Source organism: Helicoverpa zea, chromosome 19 (assembly GCF_022581195.2).
Source record: "Helicoverpa zea isolate HzStark_Cry1AcR chromosome 19, ilHelZeax1.1, whole genome shotgun sequence".
Lineage (NCBI taxonomy): Eukaryota > Metazoa > Arthropoda > Insecta > Lepidoptera > Noctuidae > Helicoverpa > Helicoverpa zea.
Genome location: NC_061470.1, coordinates 10,805,259 through 10,828,350, shown reverse-complemented (window position 1 = coordinate 10,828,350; position 23,092 = coordinate 10,805,259). Strand labels below are relative to the sequence as shown.

Below are 23,092 nucleotides of genomic sequence, written 5' to 3'. Positions count from 1 at the left end.
ATTGATTCAAGTATGAAATATACAGTAATAAAAATAAGCAAATAGCTCACGTAGAGCTAAAGTTGTTCTCAATAAGCATACTGTTTAGTTGCATTAAAGTGTTGATTTTATTCCAATTGATGTAAAAACGAAAGACAAACAACTGGCGACAGAGCACGCTATAAGTTTTCTATTTTGTAAGACATTCACAATTCTTATAATTTTGTATGACGCATCGTGCCTTTGGAGACGTTCCCACCACAGCTGAACTATACGACCACATGGAAATACCACTAATAGCTGATCATTTACACAGGATTATGCCCTTTATCTAGTCGCATTAAAGATCAGATTAGCGTAAGTAACATTCGTAAGACGGTGTTAACTGTGTCGGAGTCTTAACATTCATGTCTCGGGGCACTCGCCTATACCTAATAACCATCAATGATCGGGCCGATTGTGAAAAATATCATTAAAAAACCATCAGCGCTTGATGATTTGAATGTTCCACAGATGATTCGTGCGGCGGGCCATCAACCACAATCGATTCTTTATTTTTTTCTTAGTATTTTTATTAAATTATTGAGCTACGTCGTGAGGTTCGCTCGATTATGGTCGCGGTTTTTAAAGTTCGATTTTGCGCTACCGAAAATTATGTCCGACATCAAAGAAAAACAGCATTTAATGTTCCGAGTACAAAAAATAAGCATCTTGAAATCGTGGGATTGCTGATTGAAGTTGAAGTTGATTAGTCTATGGTAATGATCGAGCTAGAGGATCGATAGGTCACGCCCACTTATAGATGCAGGGGGAGGAGCACAAATCGAATTAGTGAACCCGATGCATCGATTAGCCTCGAACGTATCGGCAAAAAACACGATTAGCCCCGAAAATCATCGACAGCCGAAAAAAGGTAACAACCGTCGGTTAATGGCGGTTTTTGTTCAAAATTCGAAGATTTGAATTCGTAATTTCAACCGCAAGGCGTTCGAATCATTTGTCAGTGACAATTTTTTGGTTGCAATCGATTTTTAAATACAGGTTACAGTTTTTGTCTGGGTCGCATTCGCGCCACAAGATTCCACGTTTTTGGAGACTGAAGCTTTCGGTTTTTGCACGATAATGAGATAATTGGAGTAAAAAAGTTTCTAAAAATAAACGCCGGACGCTTAGTGCTCATTTGCTTAAAAGAAAAGAAAGCAGCGTGTCTTTAATTTTTATGGAGTCTACGTCCTTGCTGGCGTCACTATTCGACCCAGAACTGACGTAGGCATGGGAAAGCACGCGATTTTTTGCTCTAAACGGGACACGGGACAAATTCTTCGGGGCATCAAGGCTGTGGGAACCGATTGCATTCCGTTTGCGACTCGTAGGGAAATGCTCTTTTTACGATCCAAACCGATACGATCGGCCGATGAATCGAGTCGATTAATTACGGCGTCGAAATTCGAATGTCTGCGGTGACGTTCCTTGGCCAGCACTAATTAACGTTCGGGCGACGTTCGAAGTTTAATTTTTAAATTTAAAGTTATTTTGGAAACTGCCAGCGTGTTTCGTTACCATGAATAGTTTTTGCATGCGCGTTATTATCTACTAATGAGTTGCCAAGAATCCATTATTAGCGATTGGAACAAAAAATAAATCAAATAAAGACAGTAATGCAAATAATTATAGAGACGAGGAATTTTGAATTGAAGAATTATACTAATGAACATACGTGCTCAAACTCAACGAAGCATTAATAGCTAAGTCCTCTTAAATGGACGAAATCTGACAGTCAATGTAAGTTTTTACAACGACAGTCTACAGACAATGTGGTCTAGACTATGGAAGGCTTTTTACAAGAACTCGCTGTCCTCAACATCCTTATTTTTTGCCACTCACACCGCTAAACGGTATAAAAACGATTGAATCGAAGCTCGCTCGACCTTATTCAATTATAGTGACAATAAAATGATGCGAAGCTATAGGCCGCAAGGATTTTATTGATGTTAATTGTTAGTTTTATTAACAACCTCCTTTGAGTACCTGGCCGTCGAGAAAACTTATAAAAGATAATAAAAAAAGTAGCCGTTGCCGCGAAAAATGACAGCTCGCAAGCGAATCTGTCATGAGTGAATGTTCATTCGTTCTTTCGTTCAATCAAGATGGGTGGTTTATTTTCCATTTATTGCTATTGGTTTTGATAGTGATTATACAAGTTTTATGACTGCAAATGACGTCTCTGCGATTGACTAGTGATGTGATAGAAGCAGTAATTGAAAATTAAATGAGTGCTCTTGATTGCTTGTGGTATTATATTTGATTGGTCATGTAGAAAAGTTAAGTCAATGTGAACTGCATCCCATCACAGTTATTAATAAAGTTGAACAGATGATAGAGATTGAACAAAATCTTCTCTATTTTTTAACCGACTTCCCAAAAAGGAGGAGGTTATCAATTCGGCCGGTATGTTTTTTTTTTTTTTTTTTTTTTCTATGTATGTACATCGATTACTCCGAGGTTTATAGACCGATTTACGTGATTCTTTTTTTGTTCGACTCGGAGTAGCTGCCAGTTGGTCCCATAGTCATCAGGTCAGGATCTGATGATGGAAACCCTGAGAAATCGAGGGCAACCTTCGAAAGTTGTAGGCATACATAGGGTAAAAACTTGACACTCAGGTGTACGCCTAAAAGCACTATTCAACTGTGAAGATTTGGAGCTGATCTGATGATGGAAACCAGAGAGGGTCGAGGGAACTCGACAACTGAATATATAAACTACCTCGTGTTTGGGCTTAAATTATTTGTATTGACAAGACCTTTGCAACAGTGAAGGTTTGGAGCTGACCTGATGATGGAGACCAGAGAAAGTAAGTCGAGGGAACTCGACAACTGAATATGTAAAATACCTCGTATTTGGACTTATATTCTTTGTATTGATGAGAACTTCTCACTTGTATGGATAGTGACAACTATTCGTATCACTGAAAAGCTTTAAATAAAAAACTTTTTTACAAAAAAATTAAACCGACTTCCCAAAACACTAAAAAGCAAAAAAAAAACTATTTTTAGGTGCATCGGCCTAGAAGTCGGTGGCAAAATTAACTTAGTAACATCCATTAGACACCGACTTCTAGGCCGATGCACCTAAAAATAGTTTTTTTTTTTGCTTTTTATAATAGGGTAGAATTCATTTTTATTTGTATTATCTTCATGCAAAAACGTATGAACTTTATTTCCCAACACTATTCTACAAGTAACAAAAAGGATTAAAAGAAATGCACTTTTATGATGATATTAATTACTGTTTTAATTAGAAATCTATTTACTTTCGCTATTTTACGATTCGTTTTAATGTAAGTTACGCAAAGTACCTACGCGTAGCTTTGCACTATAACTTGTCGTTTTTGCTTAAGTTTACTAATTAATGAGTATAAATTACGATTTTATTAGATATGGATACATATTTAATATCATCGTAAATAATATTAACATTGTTTTACAATAATATAATATATAATATTAACCAATTAAAACGCAAATTTTTCTTTCAATAAAGGTTTCTTTCTCCAACAAAAATGGATACCGACTCTAAATAAAATACACAGTAAGTAAACCAAAGTCTCACAACATACATGCATTCAGTGACAAACTTAAACACGCGACCGAACCTTTAAAATGCATATTTATATGCAAAATAGTAGCGAAACATCATAAAATTAACTATGAAATTAAAACAAAACGTCCTTGCGAAGTCTAATCGATAAGTGCGATTCGAGGCACGGACTATGCAAATTTTATATGTAAATACGTTTTTAATCAATGTTAAGGCTTACTAACAATAGTATCTTTTAGTGCATTCAAATGTGCCCAGTATCACTGGGACGCATCGGTTCGTTCCTTGAACGAGAATGAATATTTATTTTGCATAGCAGTTTATGTGGTACTATTGTTCGTAATTTGTCGTTTATCTAGAATTCGGATTTGAAATTGGAAGCTTTCTTATTGGTTGTTCTTTATTTGTGACTGTTTTGAATTGAAAATAGAATAGATGCCTAATTGAACGTTTTATATTTGAATTCGGAATTGATTTTATTACCTTTAAGCACTCTGTAAGTATTGTAATTTATAGCATATAATTCAAGTCTCAAAAACAGAAAAGATACGAACACAATATCAACCAACAAAACAAATGATTGAACATTCTTCAAGAAGCCATTTTGACCCTCCACTGCCGCCATATTACATGTTAATTCAAACGTGTGTCACATTCAGAATCGATGTTATTATTCAATATTACACACATTAGACGATAATGCGACGTGCAATAATTGAATGGCGTTTGACATAGCCAATGCCGTGTCATAGATCAGAACTCATTATCTATGATATTGTCTTGACGTTCTACAGGATATTTCTGTTCGGAATTTGAATTGCAACGTTCGATTTTTGCTTTTGAAAACTGAATTTGCATTTCTTTTTTATGTAACCCTTAAATGGTGAATGTTGTCATTGAAGTGTGTCTATTAATTTATTAATTTGTAAAAATAACAGTGTAAAACTTTTCCATTGATATAAAATCCTTAAAGACTTAACATAAGCCATAATTACGTTCCATTACGAACGATTAATCTTTCAATATTGTAGGTAGTTTTTACAGCAATATCTAGGTAATGATTTGGACTCATCAACGTGTTTCCTTTGTGGCGTAACTTCCTGCGACCTTACTATTGACGATACGCATCTGTATCGCAATAGATCTGATACTTAGAACTGTTTTATTGTTTTGTTATAATTGTTTTTTTTTTTGCCGTTTTAGGGGTGCGCAAGACTCGTCACTAATTCAATTTTTATTAAAATTAAATAAAAAATAGTTTTTTACTTTCTTTCTATCTCTATTAGTGATGACCTCAAATCGCGCTTATTGATCAGTTATAATCAATATACTTACATATTTGTAGAAATAAATCCCCCAACAGTTTTAGAATAAGCCTGTACGTACAAGCAAGGTACACTAACCTCAGGTGTACACAGAAATTGCTAATACACCAATCACAATTACCATACGAGACAATACAATAATCACGTCTCGATGGTCCGCCCGACCCGTGGGTTCCGCAGGTTAATTGCGCCTCTAATGTTCAACTATTAATTGATTTTGTTGCTACATTGTCTAATCGCTATCGGTATTCAATTGTTTAGAATAGTTGGGGTTGTGTGGGTATAAGTGACCCTGTCGTTATTAGAGGGTTGGTTAATGTTCGTAATTTGAAAATTGGGTTTGGTTTTGTATCGTTTTAATGTGTTTTGTTTAGTTAAGTACCCACTGATGGCTTATTATAGATTTATTTTTATGATTCTATGATCCATTGGCCCTTCAATCTCTGATACGTTACCTGTTGCCAGAACTGCGCTAGTAGATATATTCTCTCTTTCTTGAAGAGCCAGTCCATCGAGTGCATAGCTTGCACCTCCGCCTCTGGTGCGGCGGGCAGGCTGGCCGCGCCCGTGGGGTGCATCCGTCCTAGTCTCACGCCCGGCACATACTGACCCACCAACACCACGGCACGCGCTATTTATGCACCACTCGGGTACCACGACACATTCTATATTCAAAAATATTTGAATTCGATTCTTGACTCAATCGATTGTTCCCTTGCGTGTCGAACGTTCTTTCTTTTACTTTCTTATTGTTGCGCTGCTCAACCTGAAACAGAAAAAGGCGATTGAAAGGGGAAGGTTTTACATCGATTCTATTGTCTGTAGACAATCGGCCACTCGGTTTTCGTGTCGAAACTAATTTGGTTGCGAAGTTTGATCAAAGCGATAGCTTACGAAAAAGTAAATTGACAGCTTCGTGAATCAAAAAGAACAATCGGGAAAGAGAACGAAGGAAAAGTATGGAAAATGGAATTGTTTGTCTATGACCGAAGTCGTTAATATTGGTCAAAGGACAAAGATTGCTTGACGGACTTCGGACGATAATTATAGCTCGTGTTTGCTATTCTACTTAAGTTGTAATAGTCGGTTCAGGAAATAGGTTACTGCGTGGGCGAATGTCTGGTAACTTGTCGCCACCATTGCGAAACTATGAGTTACACACTTCTACTATATTTCAAACTATTTATAGACTTATTCAATTCTGTCAATCAAAAAAAGAACACGCAAAAACGAATAAAGTTTAAATTCAAACATTTAAAGAACGAACCTGAACGTTCTAAATTCAAACCAAGAAAGTGGTTGGCAACCTCTTTACGCGAAGGAGTTTGTTTCTTTCGTTCAGTTCATGTTATAGTAAATACTAAATAGTATAATAAAACATGTAAAAACTTATCGCCACCCAAACAAAGAGCCGTAAACTGCTACCTGTGAATTTGTGGGGTCGGCCTAAGGTAAGAACTGTAGCGAGAAATACACATAATTTCCTGTCTTAGAACCTTTCTTGCCGTTGACTTTGACACATTATTTCTTCAGATCAACAACTTTAAGAAAAAAATACTGTAAAGATTAATTTTATAGAGCAGTAAATTATGATATCTATCTTAAATTCTTATTAATACTTATTATTTCAATGACCGTCTACTATTTAGTGTTAAATAAAAATGTATTTATTTACATGTTATATTAAAAAATTCAGACCACATTCTATTAAAATTCTTATTTCAAACGCCATCTTCCCGCCACAACTCCGAAATTGCGCGCCAAACTGATCCAGTGGGGTTGGTACGTTGAATTACTGGCGTGTCAATCAATAAACATGATAAGTGCAGGACTTTCGTGCTACCGATATGCAAACAGGATTACAAGCCGCACGAACTACACGCGTTGAATCGATTACTCGATTGTAGGAATCGATTGTTGATTGTAATTAGTTGAAACTAAACGCGGAGTTGTCTGTGGGTGCGAAGATAGTCTACGGCTCATAATGGCCGGTAAGATAGAGATGCACGCAGGTTTTATTCTGATTGATTGACTTAGGTATAAAATTATTATATTTCTTCATATTCATATCATTTATTTGCATTCATAACATATCATTTATTTTTGGCGAATATAAGTTTATATTACAATAGGCATCTTTTTAATGTTTAGCCTAATTTCGAAATCTAAATAGTTAAAGCGATAAGTAGCGTTGCAATTAATTCCAAAGACAAGGTAAAAACAATAAACCTACTCAAAGTTTAACAGATTTCCTTTTAAATGAGTCACATTCACAAAATATATGGCTGTAAGCATCTACTTGGGAATTAGTTAATATTCATTAGTGGGGGAGGTCAGATGTTATAGATAAGCACTCGTTACTAACCCCTACATATCGTTTAATTTGTTATACATATTGCGACTAGGTATGACGGGCGGTTTCACCCGTCTATGGCTCGACCCACCACGGCGTTCGAGCGTCATTACTTTTTTGTTTTTCTAAGAATTTTGAACAAAGAAATTATGATAAAAAAAATCACTCATCAATTCTTAACGTTTATGTAAAAAAATAGATTTAAAAGTGAAAAGTAACTATTTCATTGTAGATTGTGGCTCTGACATAATTTTGACACCTAGGCGTCACTTAAAGCGATACTGACAGTTTATAGCAAATGTTAATAGATGGACTATGTTATTTTTTAATTGACTGAATATAATCTTTAACAAGTATAAAGACGTTGTTTCTAAGAAAACGAAACCACACTATTTATACTGGTAAGAACTTCAAATCAATATGACCGTTAAAAATATGTTAATTGAAACGTCGAAATTTAAAAATCGAACGTCAGGTGTAACCGTTTGACAGGTGAACTTTTTTTTCGTTAAAACTTCGCCAAAGGCACGAGGCACAAGGCAGGTTTATTAGAATATCAGATTATTCAATAGATATTGGTGAGTTTGTTAGTTTGTCATCGATGGTAATCTTAGTCGCGTGTTCTCCGCCCGTTCTCGTCCCCACAACAATGGCTAACAACTTTATTTTTCGACTAAATCCTAAAATATGTCTACGTCGGCATATAATATAAATTAACTGTGAATTAGAATTGTAAATTTGTCGTGTCGCTAAGTGCTTTGTGTCGTGTACTTGTTTGGAAATTGGTAATTGAAAATTGTTGAACGTTTCTTGACTAGTGATGGGCTCGGTTCGATTTTAATCGATTCGCTGATTAAAACATCGAATCGACTAGACAAAAAGTTTATCGATTTTTTTTTCATGCCAGTCACGAAGGAAACGCACATAAGTAACCTGTCTCAATGATAAACTCCTGTCATTAAAGATTTTAATATCTATTAACGAATCGCTCCTACAATACTTTCTTCCTTTATACCAACGTAAGGCGCATCATTATAATGATTTACTAAACCATTAAAACTATTTTACGACTAACCAAAGACTACACTCCAACAACGGACGACTACAGGCCGCAAACATTTTTATCACTGTTGTAAATAAAAAAAAAATACCTTCAAATTCTAAATCTAAAATACACCGAAGAAATATTATACAAGGAAACAATGCCGCCCTTCGAATATGCTACCACCTCTATTGTTTAGAGTTAAGGTCTATTTTCGCATGGCTTTAACTTTTTAGGTGGCAAATTAAAGTTGGGCTCCCTAACAGTCGATAGTGAACCTGGTAGTAAAATCTATCGTGCATCGAAATCGTTCGTGACAGAAAAGTTCGCTTGTAGCCATTCAATCGATGCCTTTTAGTTCGGCGTTTTTTTCACTAACTTTCTAACCTAATTATTTATTCACATGCAAAGGTTTTTGAAGGAAAAGCTGAGGTTTTCTTTTTTGAGAATTTAGAATTTTGTAGTATGTATGGTAAAAATATTGCAGGATTTAATTCCATCGATGTAGGTTCTTAGCTTTCATGTTTTGCTAAAAAAGTATAATTCTTCAATAAAAGGTCTTCAAATGCTTTCAAAACGCAATCGAAATGAGCATTTTCGAAAACAAAACAAAGCTAGACCAAACAATCCCGCGAAATGACTTCGAATTTCAAAAAGAATCAATTCCCACTGGTCTGAACGTTCCATTTCTAAATACCTTCCCCTTCCGTTTCCTTTTGTTCATATCGACACCGAACTTTGTACCAGATATTAGTCATGTTCGGCCATTTTAGTTGTTTTTTATTTTATTTTGACTTTTTTAAATCTGTTGCGGTCTTCGGCCGTGCTCTTTGAACTACGCTCGACGTTCTGCAATTCGATTATTTCATTTCTGTTCTTTGATTGATGCGTTTTGTTTTAGCTTTTTTAAGCGGAGCGGTTTCCGAACGTGTGCTAAGTGCCCTTTTGTCGTATTGGTTTAAACCGAGTGTTCTTTTATTGAATGAAGTTGCGTTTTTTGAGCGTTTGTTCGATTGCAGTGATGTAGTTTGTAGTGAAGTGAATGCACTGTCGATATAGTGATTTTACTACATACATATAAGATCTTGATATCGAAACTCTAAAATATAAAGTAGCGTGTTTACGACTACTCAAACTTTTCTTAACATAATGTTAATCAATACGCTAACAAAATGTTAATTAAAGCCTATTATTTCAGACATAAAACGGCGCTCTAACACCAAACCGTGTATTTCTTCGACAAAAAATATATATAATTTCACTCGAATTACTTGACCGTGCGACAAATAACGGTTATCACTCCAATAAACATTAATTCTATAAAATGATCAATTTCAATTTTACTTGCGATAAGGTACATCACTTTTTAACGTCGTACTATCACGATAGTGACGCGCCATTCGATTATTAAATGGTCGATTATCGATACGGTTGTATCGAGTCGCGTGTGACAGGGGCAGGTGGTGAAATTTCTTTTTTTATCGACATTATGTTATTGTTATAGTTTTCTTTATTATAATTGTATGAAAGTATAAATATTTTGTGTCACAGAAAGGTCTGGTTGTGATCGTAATGTGTCGAAGTGATGGTACGGTTACCGTTTATAGGTTAAAAAGGACTGTTTGTTTAACTTGTTTTGGTCGTCATTTATTAACATTATTTATTTATTATTAGTGTGTAGACATTTCCTTCATGTATATTATGTAAGTAGACATTTCCTTCATACAAACACGTGTATAGCTGGACCAAATCACACATAACATTACATTAACTTTTAGTTTAAGATGTTATCATCTCAAAAAATGAAAATCTCTACCACCATTTTTTCAGTATTTTCCAATATTCGTAAGTGAGGTTCGTTCAAGAGAATAAACCAGACAAACCGACCGACATGCACTAATAGGTGTAATCTATCGGAATTAATAATTAGCAACAATTACTGGGGACTGTTGAATGGCGAGAAAAATAGCATTGTCATGAATGAGTCAAGTATAAAAAATGTATCGTTGTGTGAACAAGTGTTATAGATCAATATTAATTTCTGAAAGACAAGCTTTGACTATCGATAATTTATTAAACAATATATTAACATATAGAACACACTAAAATAATTGTACAGTCAACTTCAGGTCAGTGGTAATAGTTTTATAGGAAAATCGTACTTATTACTATTGAGTTAAGGTGCATGACAGTTACCACTAATGTGCAGTTTACTGTACCAGACTTTTAAAACAACCCATAAAAAATCGAATATAAAACTAATAAGTCTGTAGCAAGAAGCTGTCACCAAGTTACATTAATTACAAAAAGTATCGCGTATTCGAACAGGTAATTAATTTAATATGAGTAATGTGCAGTGCATTATTGCATTTCCAATGGCTTACCAACACATTTGTATGCAAAACGACCTCTCCTTGGCGAGAGTGGTAAAATTTAATATGGCCGCCGTTGAATCGCGGGAAACATCCAACTTTTAAGTTCTGCCTAGCCTTTTCCCAACTATGTTGGAGTCGGCTTCCAGTCTAACCGCATGCAGCTGAGTACCAGTGTTTTACAAGGAGCGACGGCCCCATCTGACCTCCTCAACCCAGTTACTCGATCAACCCAATACCTTGTTAAGGCTGGTTGTCAGTCTTACTGGCTTCTGACTACTGCCAAAGATGTCCAAATGACAGCCAGACTTTTAAGTTATCAAGTTTAAATATAGACAATGCACTAATCTGCACAGTTTGTTGAATTTATTGGCTCACAAAGTTTTGCTTGGCAAATCTATTTTGTGCAATAAATTGTTCGGGTAGACATTGAAGCATGTCAAATTATGGTTGAAACATTGCGGGGACATTGCTGTATAATGGAGTCGAGATATCTATCAGTAACTATAGGTAACGAGAATTGAAATTGAGGAAAAACTTAGTGTATTTGCAAAGTAACATTAACTAATGAGACAAGGCTTTTTTATATAAAATCATCCTCTTCAAAGTTTTTTTCATATAAAAGCAAAATGGATGTCAAAGCCCAAAAACCGTTAATTTTTTTTTTTTAATGTTTTTTGTATCTCCTAAGACTTGTGTAAACGAGTGCACCAATCAGCTTGATAGTCGCGCGACTATCGCGTTACCCGACGTCGCTCGTACATAGTGATCGATCGAGATTAGAGCTAGTCGGATTAGGCACATTCAGCACATTGAGTCTGGTAGACGACTTGACACTACACGGTTCAGCTCAGAATTTGCTACCTAAAATCTTTTGAAAATATTTTTTTAAAAATGTTGTTCTGTTTTCACGAAATGAAATTCTTAAAAATACTTATCCAAGTAAGAGGGTCTCTACGTGCTTGTTGAATTGTGGGTCCAGGACTCCAAGCTGATATTTTCCATCTTTGGTAGTCGTTACATGTTATCAAAAGCCAGGAAGCCTTACCAAGGGATATTAGGTTGCTTCGGTAACGGAAGGTTCAGATAGAGCTGCATCAACTTATGACTGGAAGCCGACTCCAACACAGTTGGCAAAAGCCTAGGCAGATTTTAGAAGTAACTCTGTCTAAAACTGTAACATTTTGCCCCGAAAACTATTTTTTAAGTTACTGACAAAACAACCCATTTAAAGTGGCCCAAATAATTTACACTTCCCCGAAATGAACAAAAAACTAAAATAATTACTATACTAAATATACACTGGGGCATAGTTATTGGTTAATTTAAAATTCATTTGGGATTTAACGTAGTGTGAGTTGACATAATATCGTAGTTAAAAACTCAATCGAAGGGGAGGTGACTATAAAAAATTTGTTTATGACTAAAACAAACTATGGCCGGGTAACGAACTCGACAATTATTATGTGAATGAGAAAAAGTTGAGCGTGACTGTATTATATTTTTTATTTTGAGTACCCGCACATTGCTGCCTAAACAGTTGGCTCGATACTTGTTTTATATTAAGAAAATCATGAAATCAATCAAAGTTTTCAAAGTGTTTTTTGTAAGGTACAAAAATAAGTCTAAAACTTCAGTGATGTGATGATATATAGCTTGTAACTATAGATCGATTTCATCATCTGCCTAGCCTTTTCCCAACTATGTTGGGGTCGGCTTCCAGTCTAACTGGACGCAGCTGAGTACCAGTGTTTTACAAGGAGCGACTGCTTATCTGACCTCCTCAACCCAGTTACCCGGGCAATCCAATACTCCTTGGTAAGACTGGTTGTCAGACTTAATGGATTCTGACTGCCCGTAACGATTGATTGATTTACTATATAATAAACTAGTGTGACCGACAATGCATTGAAATAATAGTTTGTTCAATTAACTACACACGCATCTTGCATAGATGCACGCTATGCAGACACAAAAAAACAAATCCGAATATAATATTATATTGTACTACTGTTTTTTATTGGTCTGGTGTAGGGTGACTATCAATTCTGTAATTTATTTTTATTTTTACAGGTATATTTTTGGGCAAGAAGGGTGCTAAACTGTATGTAACATGTAAGTTTATTAAGTCCTCATTTAACCTGCCTTAAAACCACTGTACTTTGTCAAGTATCGAGATTATAGGCCACCTTTATTAATTATTGAAATGTGTAGTATTATATAATTGCTATTTCACAAGGAACTCAAATCAACTTTTACTCCACACAACTAATGTTAATATCGTTTCCATGCAGATTAAATTGATATCGAAGTATTTGCTTATTTGCTTAAATACTAATTGGTCATTTGCATAACTTGACAAAGGTCGTAAGGGCATTTATGTAAGGAATACTTTGAAAGTTGGTTACTTACTGTATTGCAAGAGAAACGGGAAAATGTACTTGATATTGATTCATCTGCTTAGTAAAGTAATAAACGATAATGGAAAGCTAATTAATGATAATTGTTGTTGCCAATCCACTTTGTACAAGGGTTATAATTTGTGATCATGTTTTCTCTCAGTAGTCAGATGCCTTTGCCTTGCAGCAGAATATTGATAACCTCCTAGACGGTCTCTATGAAAACAAAACACGGCAAAAATCGAACAACAAAACTAAAAGTTACACATTTTTTTTCCAATAATGTCTTGATACTTCTAAATAAAAAAGGACTGTCCCAATACTTCCGAAAGCATACCCACCCACAGATTGGAGGCACTATGTCATTACACCCTTGCGTGGGTCGGAGTATTTCGGGAAGCTGTCGATCCAGTACATTATGGGAACTTCAATAGGGGACACTCTTATTGATGGTAAAAGTCTTCTAAATGATGGGTAGGAGAGGAAAAAAGATTGTAAAGATTTGTGTGTGAAAGATATAGGGATATTAGGAGTGTTATAAAAGGATTAGTAGAGGATAACGATAAGTAGTTTAGTTCAGTATTTGTACTAAACTATGAATGAGTAATATTTAATTTGATAGATTTTCAAGCAGTTTTTAACTATATTAACGTAACAAACACCTACAATTTATTTTTATTCCATAGAATTTTGTGGTATAAACTAAATCTGCCGTTTTTGGCAAATCACACTTTTGTCTTTATTTTTATTTGGTACAGTTATTGTTTACCATTTTTGAAGAAACCGAGACATCATTCTATCCTTCTAGCCTATCCAATTAACACCAAACTGAATATAACCAGCTAACCTCACACAAACGACAATAATAATCGACAGTTCTGGCTAGGCGAGCGACATTGACAAACTATCTGTCCTACATATAGAGGAACATATAGACAGACAGACAGACACACAAGTTGATACTACATGATGTAATGAAGAACAGGTGATCGCAGGTGATATATTTAGGCTTGATTTAGTACGGGATATGATCGATGATGATTTTAGAATCGATTTACGAGGTTTATAAGATGTTGTTAGTGGTGTAGATGGGTTTAATCGATTTGATTTTAAGAAGCTTAATGCTATGGGATTTGAGATTCTGTAAGTATGAGTGATCCTGAATGAAATAAGTAAGGAATTGTGGATGTCCAAAATCTTTTGGAATTCTTAGTTTAGTAAGGAAATATTGAATACTTGGTTGAATTCCAAGTAGACATTAAGTCAGGGTTATTTTTAATAGCACCATCACGTCTTAAGACACTATCAACCCATCTCCATCCTGACTTTGATCGACTATACACTCCCAATTAGTCACAATTATGATGAACTGCTTCTCTTACCAAACCATCAATAACTGTTCTGTCTAATTGTCTATCATAATTTTAATTAATATCACGCCTCGACATTTTGTCGTCTGGCAGAGAATCAAGATTATTGGATATTGGCAGGGAATGTGAGTTACGAAATTATCTACTAACTAGAATTACTGCTGTATTTCTATTGTTAGTTATTTTGACTGCAGTTACATTCTATTGGTTAAATTATTATTGGCTTATTTTTGAGTTATTGAAGTGTCGCAAGATTGTGTTCAGAGAGACTAATGATAATAAATTTTAATATTTTACGCCTTTACGGTTATCATCCAGTCCTTTGAGCCAAATCGGCAAAATAGACGATAAGTTTTGCATTTGATTTTGCACTTGTTTTGTATAATTTCTTCCAAGACTAGCCTTCTAAGGTTTGATATAAGATATTCTCTCATCTGCAATTAACACATAACTTATTGCTACTGCACCTAATCTCAGCAAGACAGTCCCTATAACAAATCTACAGCGCAAACTTTACAAAAATCCCGATACATCAAACTCAGCCCACTTTACAAATACCAACGCGTAAAAATTGTCGCCTAAACTCCATCACGGTCGTTCGGACTCCATTCAAAAGCGATGTAACTCCAATCGTTTATTTGTATAAAGCTCAACTAACCAATTTTATTACCATTCGATGTTACCAACACATGGCAAAATCGGTGCTTCTGTGACTAAAAAAAATAAGAAAAATTTACCTCTGTCTCTCTCGTTTCTGTAGCTTTGTCCCTGTCTTCCACCACATCTGTTCTCAGCCTGGCATCAATGGGTATTGTCCTTTTTTTCAAATAGTTTTACTAACGGGTTAGTACTCAGAAGTTATTGGTGTAATCATTATTTGTTTATCTTATCTTTGTTTTAAGTATTATTGTTGAATTGATTTTGGGTCGCTTTAACTACTGTTTGGCTTCTAGTCTTATTACTTAACCCGAGCCCAGATATACTCAATTGGTTTTCTATTGTTTTATAATAAGCGATATACAAGCGGTTAAATGATTGGATTCTGAAAACTGTCATATTTTGTTAAGTAAAGCGTTATTAAGTACGTAGGTAAGTGTTTATTTTCATCCAGAATGTTCCATACCCAAGTAAACAATAAGCAATTTGTTATAGTAAGCTCTCAATTATCGGAATTGTTCTAGCAATAACAAGATATCAATATCAGACATAAAAATAACATGCTTGTCTTAAGGAAATTAAAATGTTTACGAATTAAAAACTCTATGGTGTCCTATTTCGCCAATAAGAGGCTTCTTATCACGTGTTATGTTGACATATTTTCTCACGGTAATGATATGGGAAATTGAACTGTTTTGTTTGAGAGTTAAGGTGGTTTATTGATTGGGTAATTCTATTGAGGAAGTAAGTTTGGTGTGCGAGGTGAGAGGTAGCGTTGTAAAAATATTTTTGGTTTGAGATAGAAGCGGTAGCGGTTTGAAAATCGTTCAGGCTTTTTGGGCTCATAATAAAAAATCGAAAGACATTTTTTAAAGCAAATTTTGAAGTAGCTGAAATAGGCTAGGTATAAAACTTCATTTATTTATTTAATACTTTATGCACATATTGTGCAATGATGGACTTAACGCCTTAGGCGTTTTCTCCCAGTCTACCTTTGGGTGATGGAGAAATAGCAGTAATGTTTTATAGTCAAAAAGGATTTTTTTTAAGTCTTTCTTCTAAAGTGTGTTAATCCTCAAATTCTTATTATTTTAATAACTCCAATAACCAACAATTTACAAGTACTTCCACTAGTTTTCTTTTCACTTGAAAACTTTTCCGTTGCCAACTCTAACCCGCTCCCGCCTCTGCTTATGACAGACACCATACGGTGTTACATATCAGCAACAAACGCAGTCAGGGCGTGAGCATCAATTAATGGTGTATTATTACCATAACCGTCCCATGAATGACTGGCCGTCCAAGCTTATGGTGTGATGGTGGTTTTTTCTATGGTGATAGAGAAGGTAGGATGGTAGGATGAAGATTATCTTGGTTGTAAAAATGATAGAAAAATCTGTTTTGGTTGAAAGCTAGGACTTGCACTTTTTACCGACTTTAAAAAAAGGAGGTTCAGAAATAGACTACTTTTTCTTCTTGTTTTGCCTTTGAAACTCGATTTTTATGTCCCTGCTCTTATAGACTTTTATATAATTCCCTTGTTTATTTAACTACGGTTTTTTTAGACGGCAGGTATAATGCAAATCCTATGGCAGGTATATTGAAATCAGCAATCATGATCATTTTTGTTATAGCTTCTATCTTGCAAAATTGTCTAATTACTAAGTAAATAAATCTTTACTTGCTTACTTAATTAAGTGTTACTACTTACAAAACGATTGCAACTCCCAACTTTATACTTTTATCTAACTTATTCAACCATTTAAATAACTTCCAAACAATAGTCAATTAGAATGTCGCAATAAAAATGGCGATCTCTTCTTTCTTCCCACAGTGATCCTGTGAGATCTATAGATCTCTTGTATTTATCGATCTGCACCGGAGTCGGGTGGCGGGTCGGTTTACCGTCCTGCAGATAAACTTAAAGTAAACAATATCGGACGCTGGATTACATATAGGATGTTCGCAAAATATAAGCAAAAAAATAAATTAAAAAAAAAAACGGAAAAAAATTCTGATGATCATAAAAAATATTTTTAATTTTCATAACTATTTACAAAATGTTTAATCCAAATTGTATCGAAATCTGTAATAGTTCCGTATCTGTCTACTAATAAACGTATTTGATTGCGTATTTACGTTCAGAATCCGTTAGAAACGTATATTTGTTTATACAATCAAAATGATTTGGTATTTCTCCGGGATAATTTTTATAGTTTTATTACTAAAAATTCCGAAACGCGTGTGTATTTAAGTAATTGATGTTGGCTATTTTCGTGTCCATTTTGATGGCCGATTCCAATTATTTTTGGAACGTAAGAAAATTTTCATTCAGAATTAAAAGAGGCATTTTTATTTTAGTTGTGACGTTCATAAGATTTGTTGGGAATAATTAATTATATTAAACATCTGTTAGAATGTTGGCAAGTGGTGAAAAGTCTAAACGGCTGAGGAAATTATCATAGATGGATGTTTTTTACAAAAGATAATTATTGACAAGGTATTTTTTTTTTAAATATTAATATATAATAATAAAATAAATATATGTTTGTTGAAAAATATTTAAAAAAGCCCTCTTATCGGTAATATAATGATTAGATATCAGTGATTATGATTTTTTTTTTTAAACGATTATCTATGACAAGATGAGAAACTTCCTCCTAGGCTAATGTTCACTATAATTCTAACAGCACTTCCGAAGTTGACTGATTATTTTAATTATAATTATATTTATTAATAGTGAGCTCCGCAATAATTTATTTTCAATACAAATGTGACTTACACCTCCCATCTCATTACTATTAATGTATCAACATTATTTATATTGAATTTATGTTCTAAAGACATTGAATTAAATACCATTTGCTGTATCATAATGTTACAAAGTGAAATATACTTTTTCCTTCACTTTACAAAATTCTTTTTTAAACATAATAATTTGTCTCTTTTTTAGTCGTTGTATTTTTTTATAAATATAATTAATATTTTAATTCACAAATCCTATAGGTAGTTACAAAAAAAACAGTCCAAATATTTTTCTCACTAACAAAAAAATACAAAAAATTCAAATTTCTATTCCCGAACACCCTGTAGATCTAACACTAATAATGACGTCAGAAATCGAACGAATATGGGAGCACCTCTTACAGTGGCGTCCCACGCCGCTTTTGCGAACGGTACTCCTTATCTGCGCCTATGATCAGCAAAATAAGTACTACTTAGTATTTGTGATTGGTGTCGATGTTGCTGACTGTACTTTGACATCCGGATATTGGTGGGACTTTGTATTTTGATGAATTGGTTATTTTGGATGGGTACTTTTTTTGTCACGGTGACTGTAGAGTATTGATAAGCGTTATATTGTTTTACTAAGTTGTTACAAATGAATCACAATGATATGTCTACTTGGTCACTTAAGGCGTACCTACATAAAAATATTTCACTATCTCGCTTATTAATGACGGAAGGGTCAGGTAGACATTTTTTAAATTATGCTTTTAAAAATTTAGCAAAAATCCAGATTGACTTCTTATAAAAACTTCTTAGTGTGACATTATCTGGGAATCGAACCCGCAAAATCATTCTTATAACTACAAAACTTGTAAGACAATATTATGATCTACACTAGTTAATACAAATAATAATGTCCATCAGTATGTCCCCAACACCAATAAATTTCTTCACAACGGCTGAACAGTGTTCAAGCGATTACAACATATGGTGTTCATATCATCGTTATTTAGATCAAAATAATATACTACACTGTGTTACAAAGTATTTCAACACTAACTTATTGATCTTATAATGTTCAGTAATAATATTATTATAACTACACATGATTATTGGATCATTCACCTTATTGAAATTGTTGTTTTTTTAACCGACTGCGGCGAAGTGTTATGGGTTTTTTGCTCATGCTTTTTACTAATCTGTATTAACAAAGAAAGATTGTATTAGTAGGTATATAGAGTTTTGACAATGTCCCGGGGAATTACCTAATTCTCTGTAAGATAAAAAGTAGTCTGTAAGTCCTACTGACTTAATGACAAAATTTATAACAATTGGTTCAACTGTTTTACCGTCAAGCAAAACATACTGATTACTCATACACTTAGTATCAATTCTTAACAGTTATATTACCTATAGTTTTTCCTAAAACATAATCTATCATACCTTATTATTAGGTTATTTTAAATGACTCCATTACTCACAAGCTTCCCCTACCGTGTACTATTTACCCCGATCGTTTTAACCGGCTCTCTTTTGTTCCGCAAATATGCGGGTTCGACACCCGAAATAAGTAGACATTGAATCAATCGCAATGCAGTTTTATATGTGTATTTAAAAATATTTAAGTAAGTTAAAAATATAGCTTGAAGAAAACTAGAGTTATAAAAAATCGTCAAAATTGTTTCTGTCGGGTATCGAACCCGTCACATGAAAGTGCTTCTTGTAACTTTTTTATAAGTACCAACACATTGCAAGTCTATTGCGCTCTCACACCAGATCTGCTAAACCGATTTAAATAAAATTTGGTACACAGACAGTATCAAGAAAGAAAATAGGCTTTTTAGCCGGGTATTGGTACACAGATAGTCTTACAAAGAAAATAGGCTACGGGAAGATCCCTCAAGACGCGGGTGGTACCGCGGGCAACCGCTAGTTACTAACAATGAAAACAAATGATAGTCGTTAATATCTTTTTAAAAAGGACTAGCTGTAACCCGCGACTTTTCATGCTGTCTATGGGAGCAACTTCATGCGCCCGGTAAAAATCTATTATAAAGATTTAAGACACAAGTTACACCAGAATTGATCCTGCCGTTTTATCGTAAGTGCCGTGAAAAATAAGCTGGCTTACTTAACTAGTAGAAAACCAATTTTTAAGCTTCTAGGGGGAATGTGTGATTTTTCAGACATGGTTGTTAATTCATTATTAAGGACCAGTTTATATTTTCAAATCGATGAAACTTATTATTTAATTTACAACTAAAATTATCTTTAGGACAATCGGACTAGATTTTCTTAGAAATTAATTAGGTACATCGTTGTACCATATTCAAACTAAACCACCCACTCTACTTAAACCTAACTTATAAATAACTTTACAATTAAGTACGGTACTTGCCATAAATAAATTGTAACATAAGAATCTACCAATCTATTCTTGTAAGTACTACAACTTAACAAAATAATGTCAAAAACATTTTAAGCGCGTAAATAAATATTTTTTACGATTTGATAATTTCATCAAAGAAACTTTACTTTTTTCATAATTTTCATTTTTAATTCGTATTTTTAACAATTTTTAAAAAAGTATTTTGACTTTTGCAAAATGAGAAAAAAGTTCCCTTTTTACAAGTTTTTTTTTACTTTAAAATAAACTCTGTTAAAAATAAAACTATTTTTTGCTAAAACCGCGTATTTAATAATAGCTGAAATTCTATTCCGTTTTACAAAGAAACCAAACGTTTGCAATAAAAATATTCTCTCACAGCGGAAAAAAGCAAAACATTTCGCTTTGACAATGGAAAAATCTCACATTAACACATAGTCGTTCGACATAGTTATTCGATTCACTGTTAATCGATACTGTTTACAATCGATTAAGTTTTTGTTGCGATTCTAATTGGTATTAACTGTAATTGATATAGGTGGAAAAACACTTGTATGCGACTGTGTTCAATATTCATTATTAGTTTTTTTCCTACTTATTTGAATATTGCCGTTTTTACTATTGTAGAACGAATATCGATAAACTAGTCGGGTTTGATAATTCGATTTTTATCCTACTTTCTACTTTACTAAAACAAATGACTATTTCATATTTTTATTGGAAAATCACAACTAAGTATTATTGAAGTTATTAAAAGGCGGAAATTGTACTGTTCAATTCAACAGTTAACTTCAGGGGTCAATGACCTGCGACGCCATCTGCGGGGCCGACTTACCTATCTGCCTAATTTTGTAGTCCCTATTTTAATTGTTTTTACTTATAAATCCATAAACCAACGTTTTTTCTAAAATCTATGTAGGTATTAAAAGTAAATATTGAAATGTCAATTTGTAACTAAATCATAAATACTTCAAATACACATAACATTCCGTAAATAAAAAAAGTTTTTTCTAACATCATTTTTGCATAGGAATTGTCATTTGCGGCTTTTTTTCTGAACGGATAACATTATTATTTCTTTTAAAGCAATTTATATGCAACACCTTTATAAATATGTTTATGATTTATTTGATTAACAGGTAAATCAGTCACATTTATTATAAACATATAAATATTACTTAATACTATCAATGGTCTAACATTATCTATTTCTATGACCTAAAGATAGTCCACAGAAAAAAAATTAACACACAATTTTTTTTAGTTTTTGCCGTGTTAAAAGTTATCTCGTAATCCAAAAATGTGTCATTTATTGTTTTTCAACTCTTAATAATCATAGTTTCCTACAATAAGATCCACCTTTGATATTTTTCTTAATAACAGAACTCTTAGGTCAGAATCTTTTTTCATCAAAACACACCGGATTTTAGAGCTAAAACTTCTCAAAATAAACACTCAATTTTAAACCGTTTTACTTAAATATTAATACAATATAAGTTCTTAAGCTTACTTAAATTGGACCCACTAATTCTTTGAAAGAAGATTGTAAGGTGAGCCTCGTCTATCACGGAATTATTCTCGGCGGCGAAACACCGGCCCGACGCAGTCACATAGATAAATAAACTCTCGATAGCAATTGATCATTTGATTTACCGATCACAACGCTCTATTTCTAACTTTTTATTTTCTAATGAGAAATGCATTCTTGGCCGGTTTGTTCGCCATTTTTTTTTGTGCGAGCAAATTTATGTTGGTTCAATTTAATTGGTTGCTAGTTTGTAGTTGGCCAAGGACTTGAGAAATTTTCACGTTCTGTATTTCACCGGTTGGACTTGACGAATGATAAAAAAGAAATTAGTTTCATTTATTTGTGATTGTTATAAGTGTTGTCCAGTTGGCCTAAATCTTGTTAGAACTTAGAAACAATGTTACAGCAGTCAGATAACTTTGCCGGTCCGATAAGAATTTAATCTTATTAGCACTTGTAATATTTTCCTGACTAAACATCCATGTCACTACAGAAAAATCACACTTCCCAAAATAAAACAAGCAAATACACTTAGTTTGTTAACACTTACGTGTTCTCAGAAGAAACTTGTAAAATCACAATAATTTTCAATGTACGTCCACATAACACTTCTAAGTCAAAATAATTCACAAGAACTGTTTTTCGAAATAGTTGTTCAGTATCACACGCACTAGTAACAATATTGTTACTAAATTATAAAAGCGAAACACAGTCAGCTACGCCCAAAAATAATCTTAAGTCCGAGCGAAAACAAAACAAAAACATGACACAGTGTACACAAAACTCAAGTTCACAATCGGCCGATGCGGAACAAAAAAAATAATTAAATTAATAAAAAATCAGTGTGCGATTATCGACAGTTTACAATCACAATCGATTATCGGAACAACGGTTTCGATCCGATTAGTTATTATTACGTAAGGCGATCGTGACGCGGAGCGCGGCGTGGCGGCGGGCGCGCGTCGTTGGCGCGACACGACTGCAGTGCGATCCTTCGGCCGGAGCCCCACCAACTCGCCGCGCATCTGAGGCTCGCTCCTTGGCGCGGCCCCGCCCAGTGGGACGCCACTCGGCAGCTAAGATGACCGTCTCCCTCCTTATCGCTCGCGGCCGGCCGCGCGCTTCTCGTCCCTTTCCCTCGCGGCGACAGTGGGGCGCGCCAATAGGATCGGTTCGGCGGATCGAGTCGAGACGATGAATCGAGATGTGTACTTAGGTATCACTGCACAAGTCCTTTTGTTGTAGTCGATAATAGGATGCGCTTTTTTTGCGGCGCGATCGACTGGCCTTCTTGGTCGCTCGGCTGTTTGTGTTGCGTGCACTTGTTTACATTGCCGAGAGCTACCACTTG

At 34.3% G+C, this 23,092-nt stretch overlaps 1 protein-coding gene across 7 annotated transcripts in view; it reads right to left on the bottom strand.

Annotated features, from left to right (window-relative positions):
• LOC124639323 (homeobox protein cut) overlaps positions 1–22,718 on the bottom strand; it is a 136,564-nt gene extending 113,846 nt beyond the window's left edge. For 4 of the 7 annotated variants that reach the window (XM_047176619.1, XM_047176620.1, XM_047176621.1 and 1 more), the window contains exons 1-2: positions 22,292–22,718; positions 5,360–5,670 (exon numbers count right to left, since the gene is read on the bottom strand). In XM_047176619.1, coding sequence (XP_047032575.1) covers positions 5,360–5,482 — 123 coding nt within the window. In that variant the 5' untranslated portion in view covers positions 5,483–5,670; positions 22,292–22,718. Of the gene's footprint in view, positions 1–5,359; positions 5,671–22,291 lie in introns of those variants that run through there. The other 3 variants (XM_047176625.1, XM_047176626.1, XM_047176624.1) reach the window with 2 other exon arrangements.
• Between the last annotated feature and the right edge of the window lie 374 nt (positions 22,719–23,092).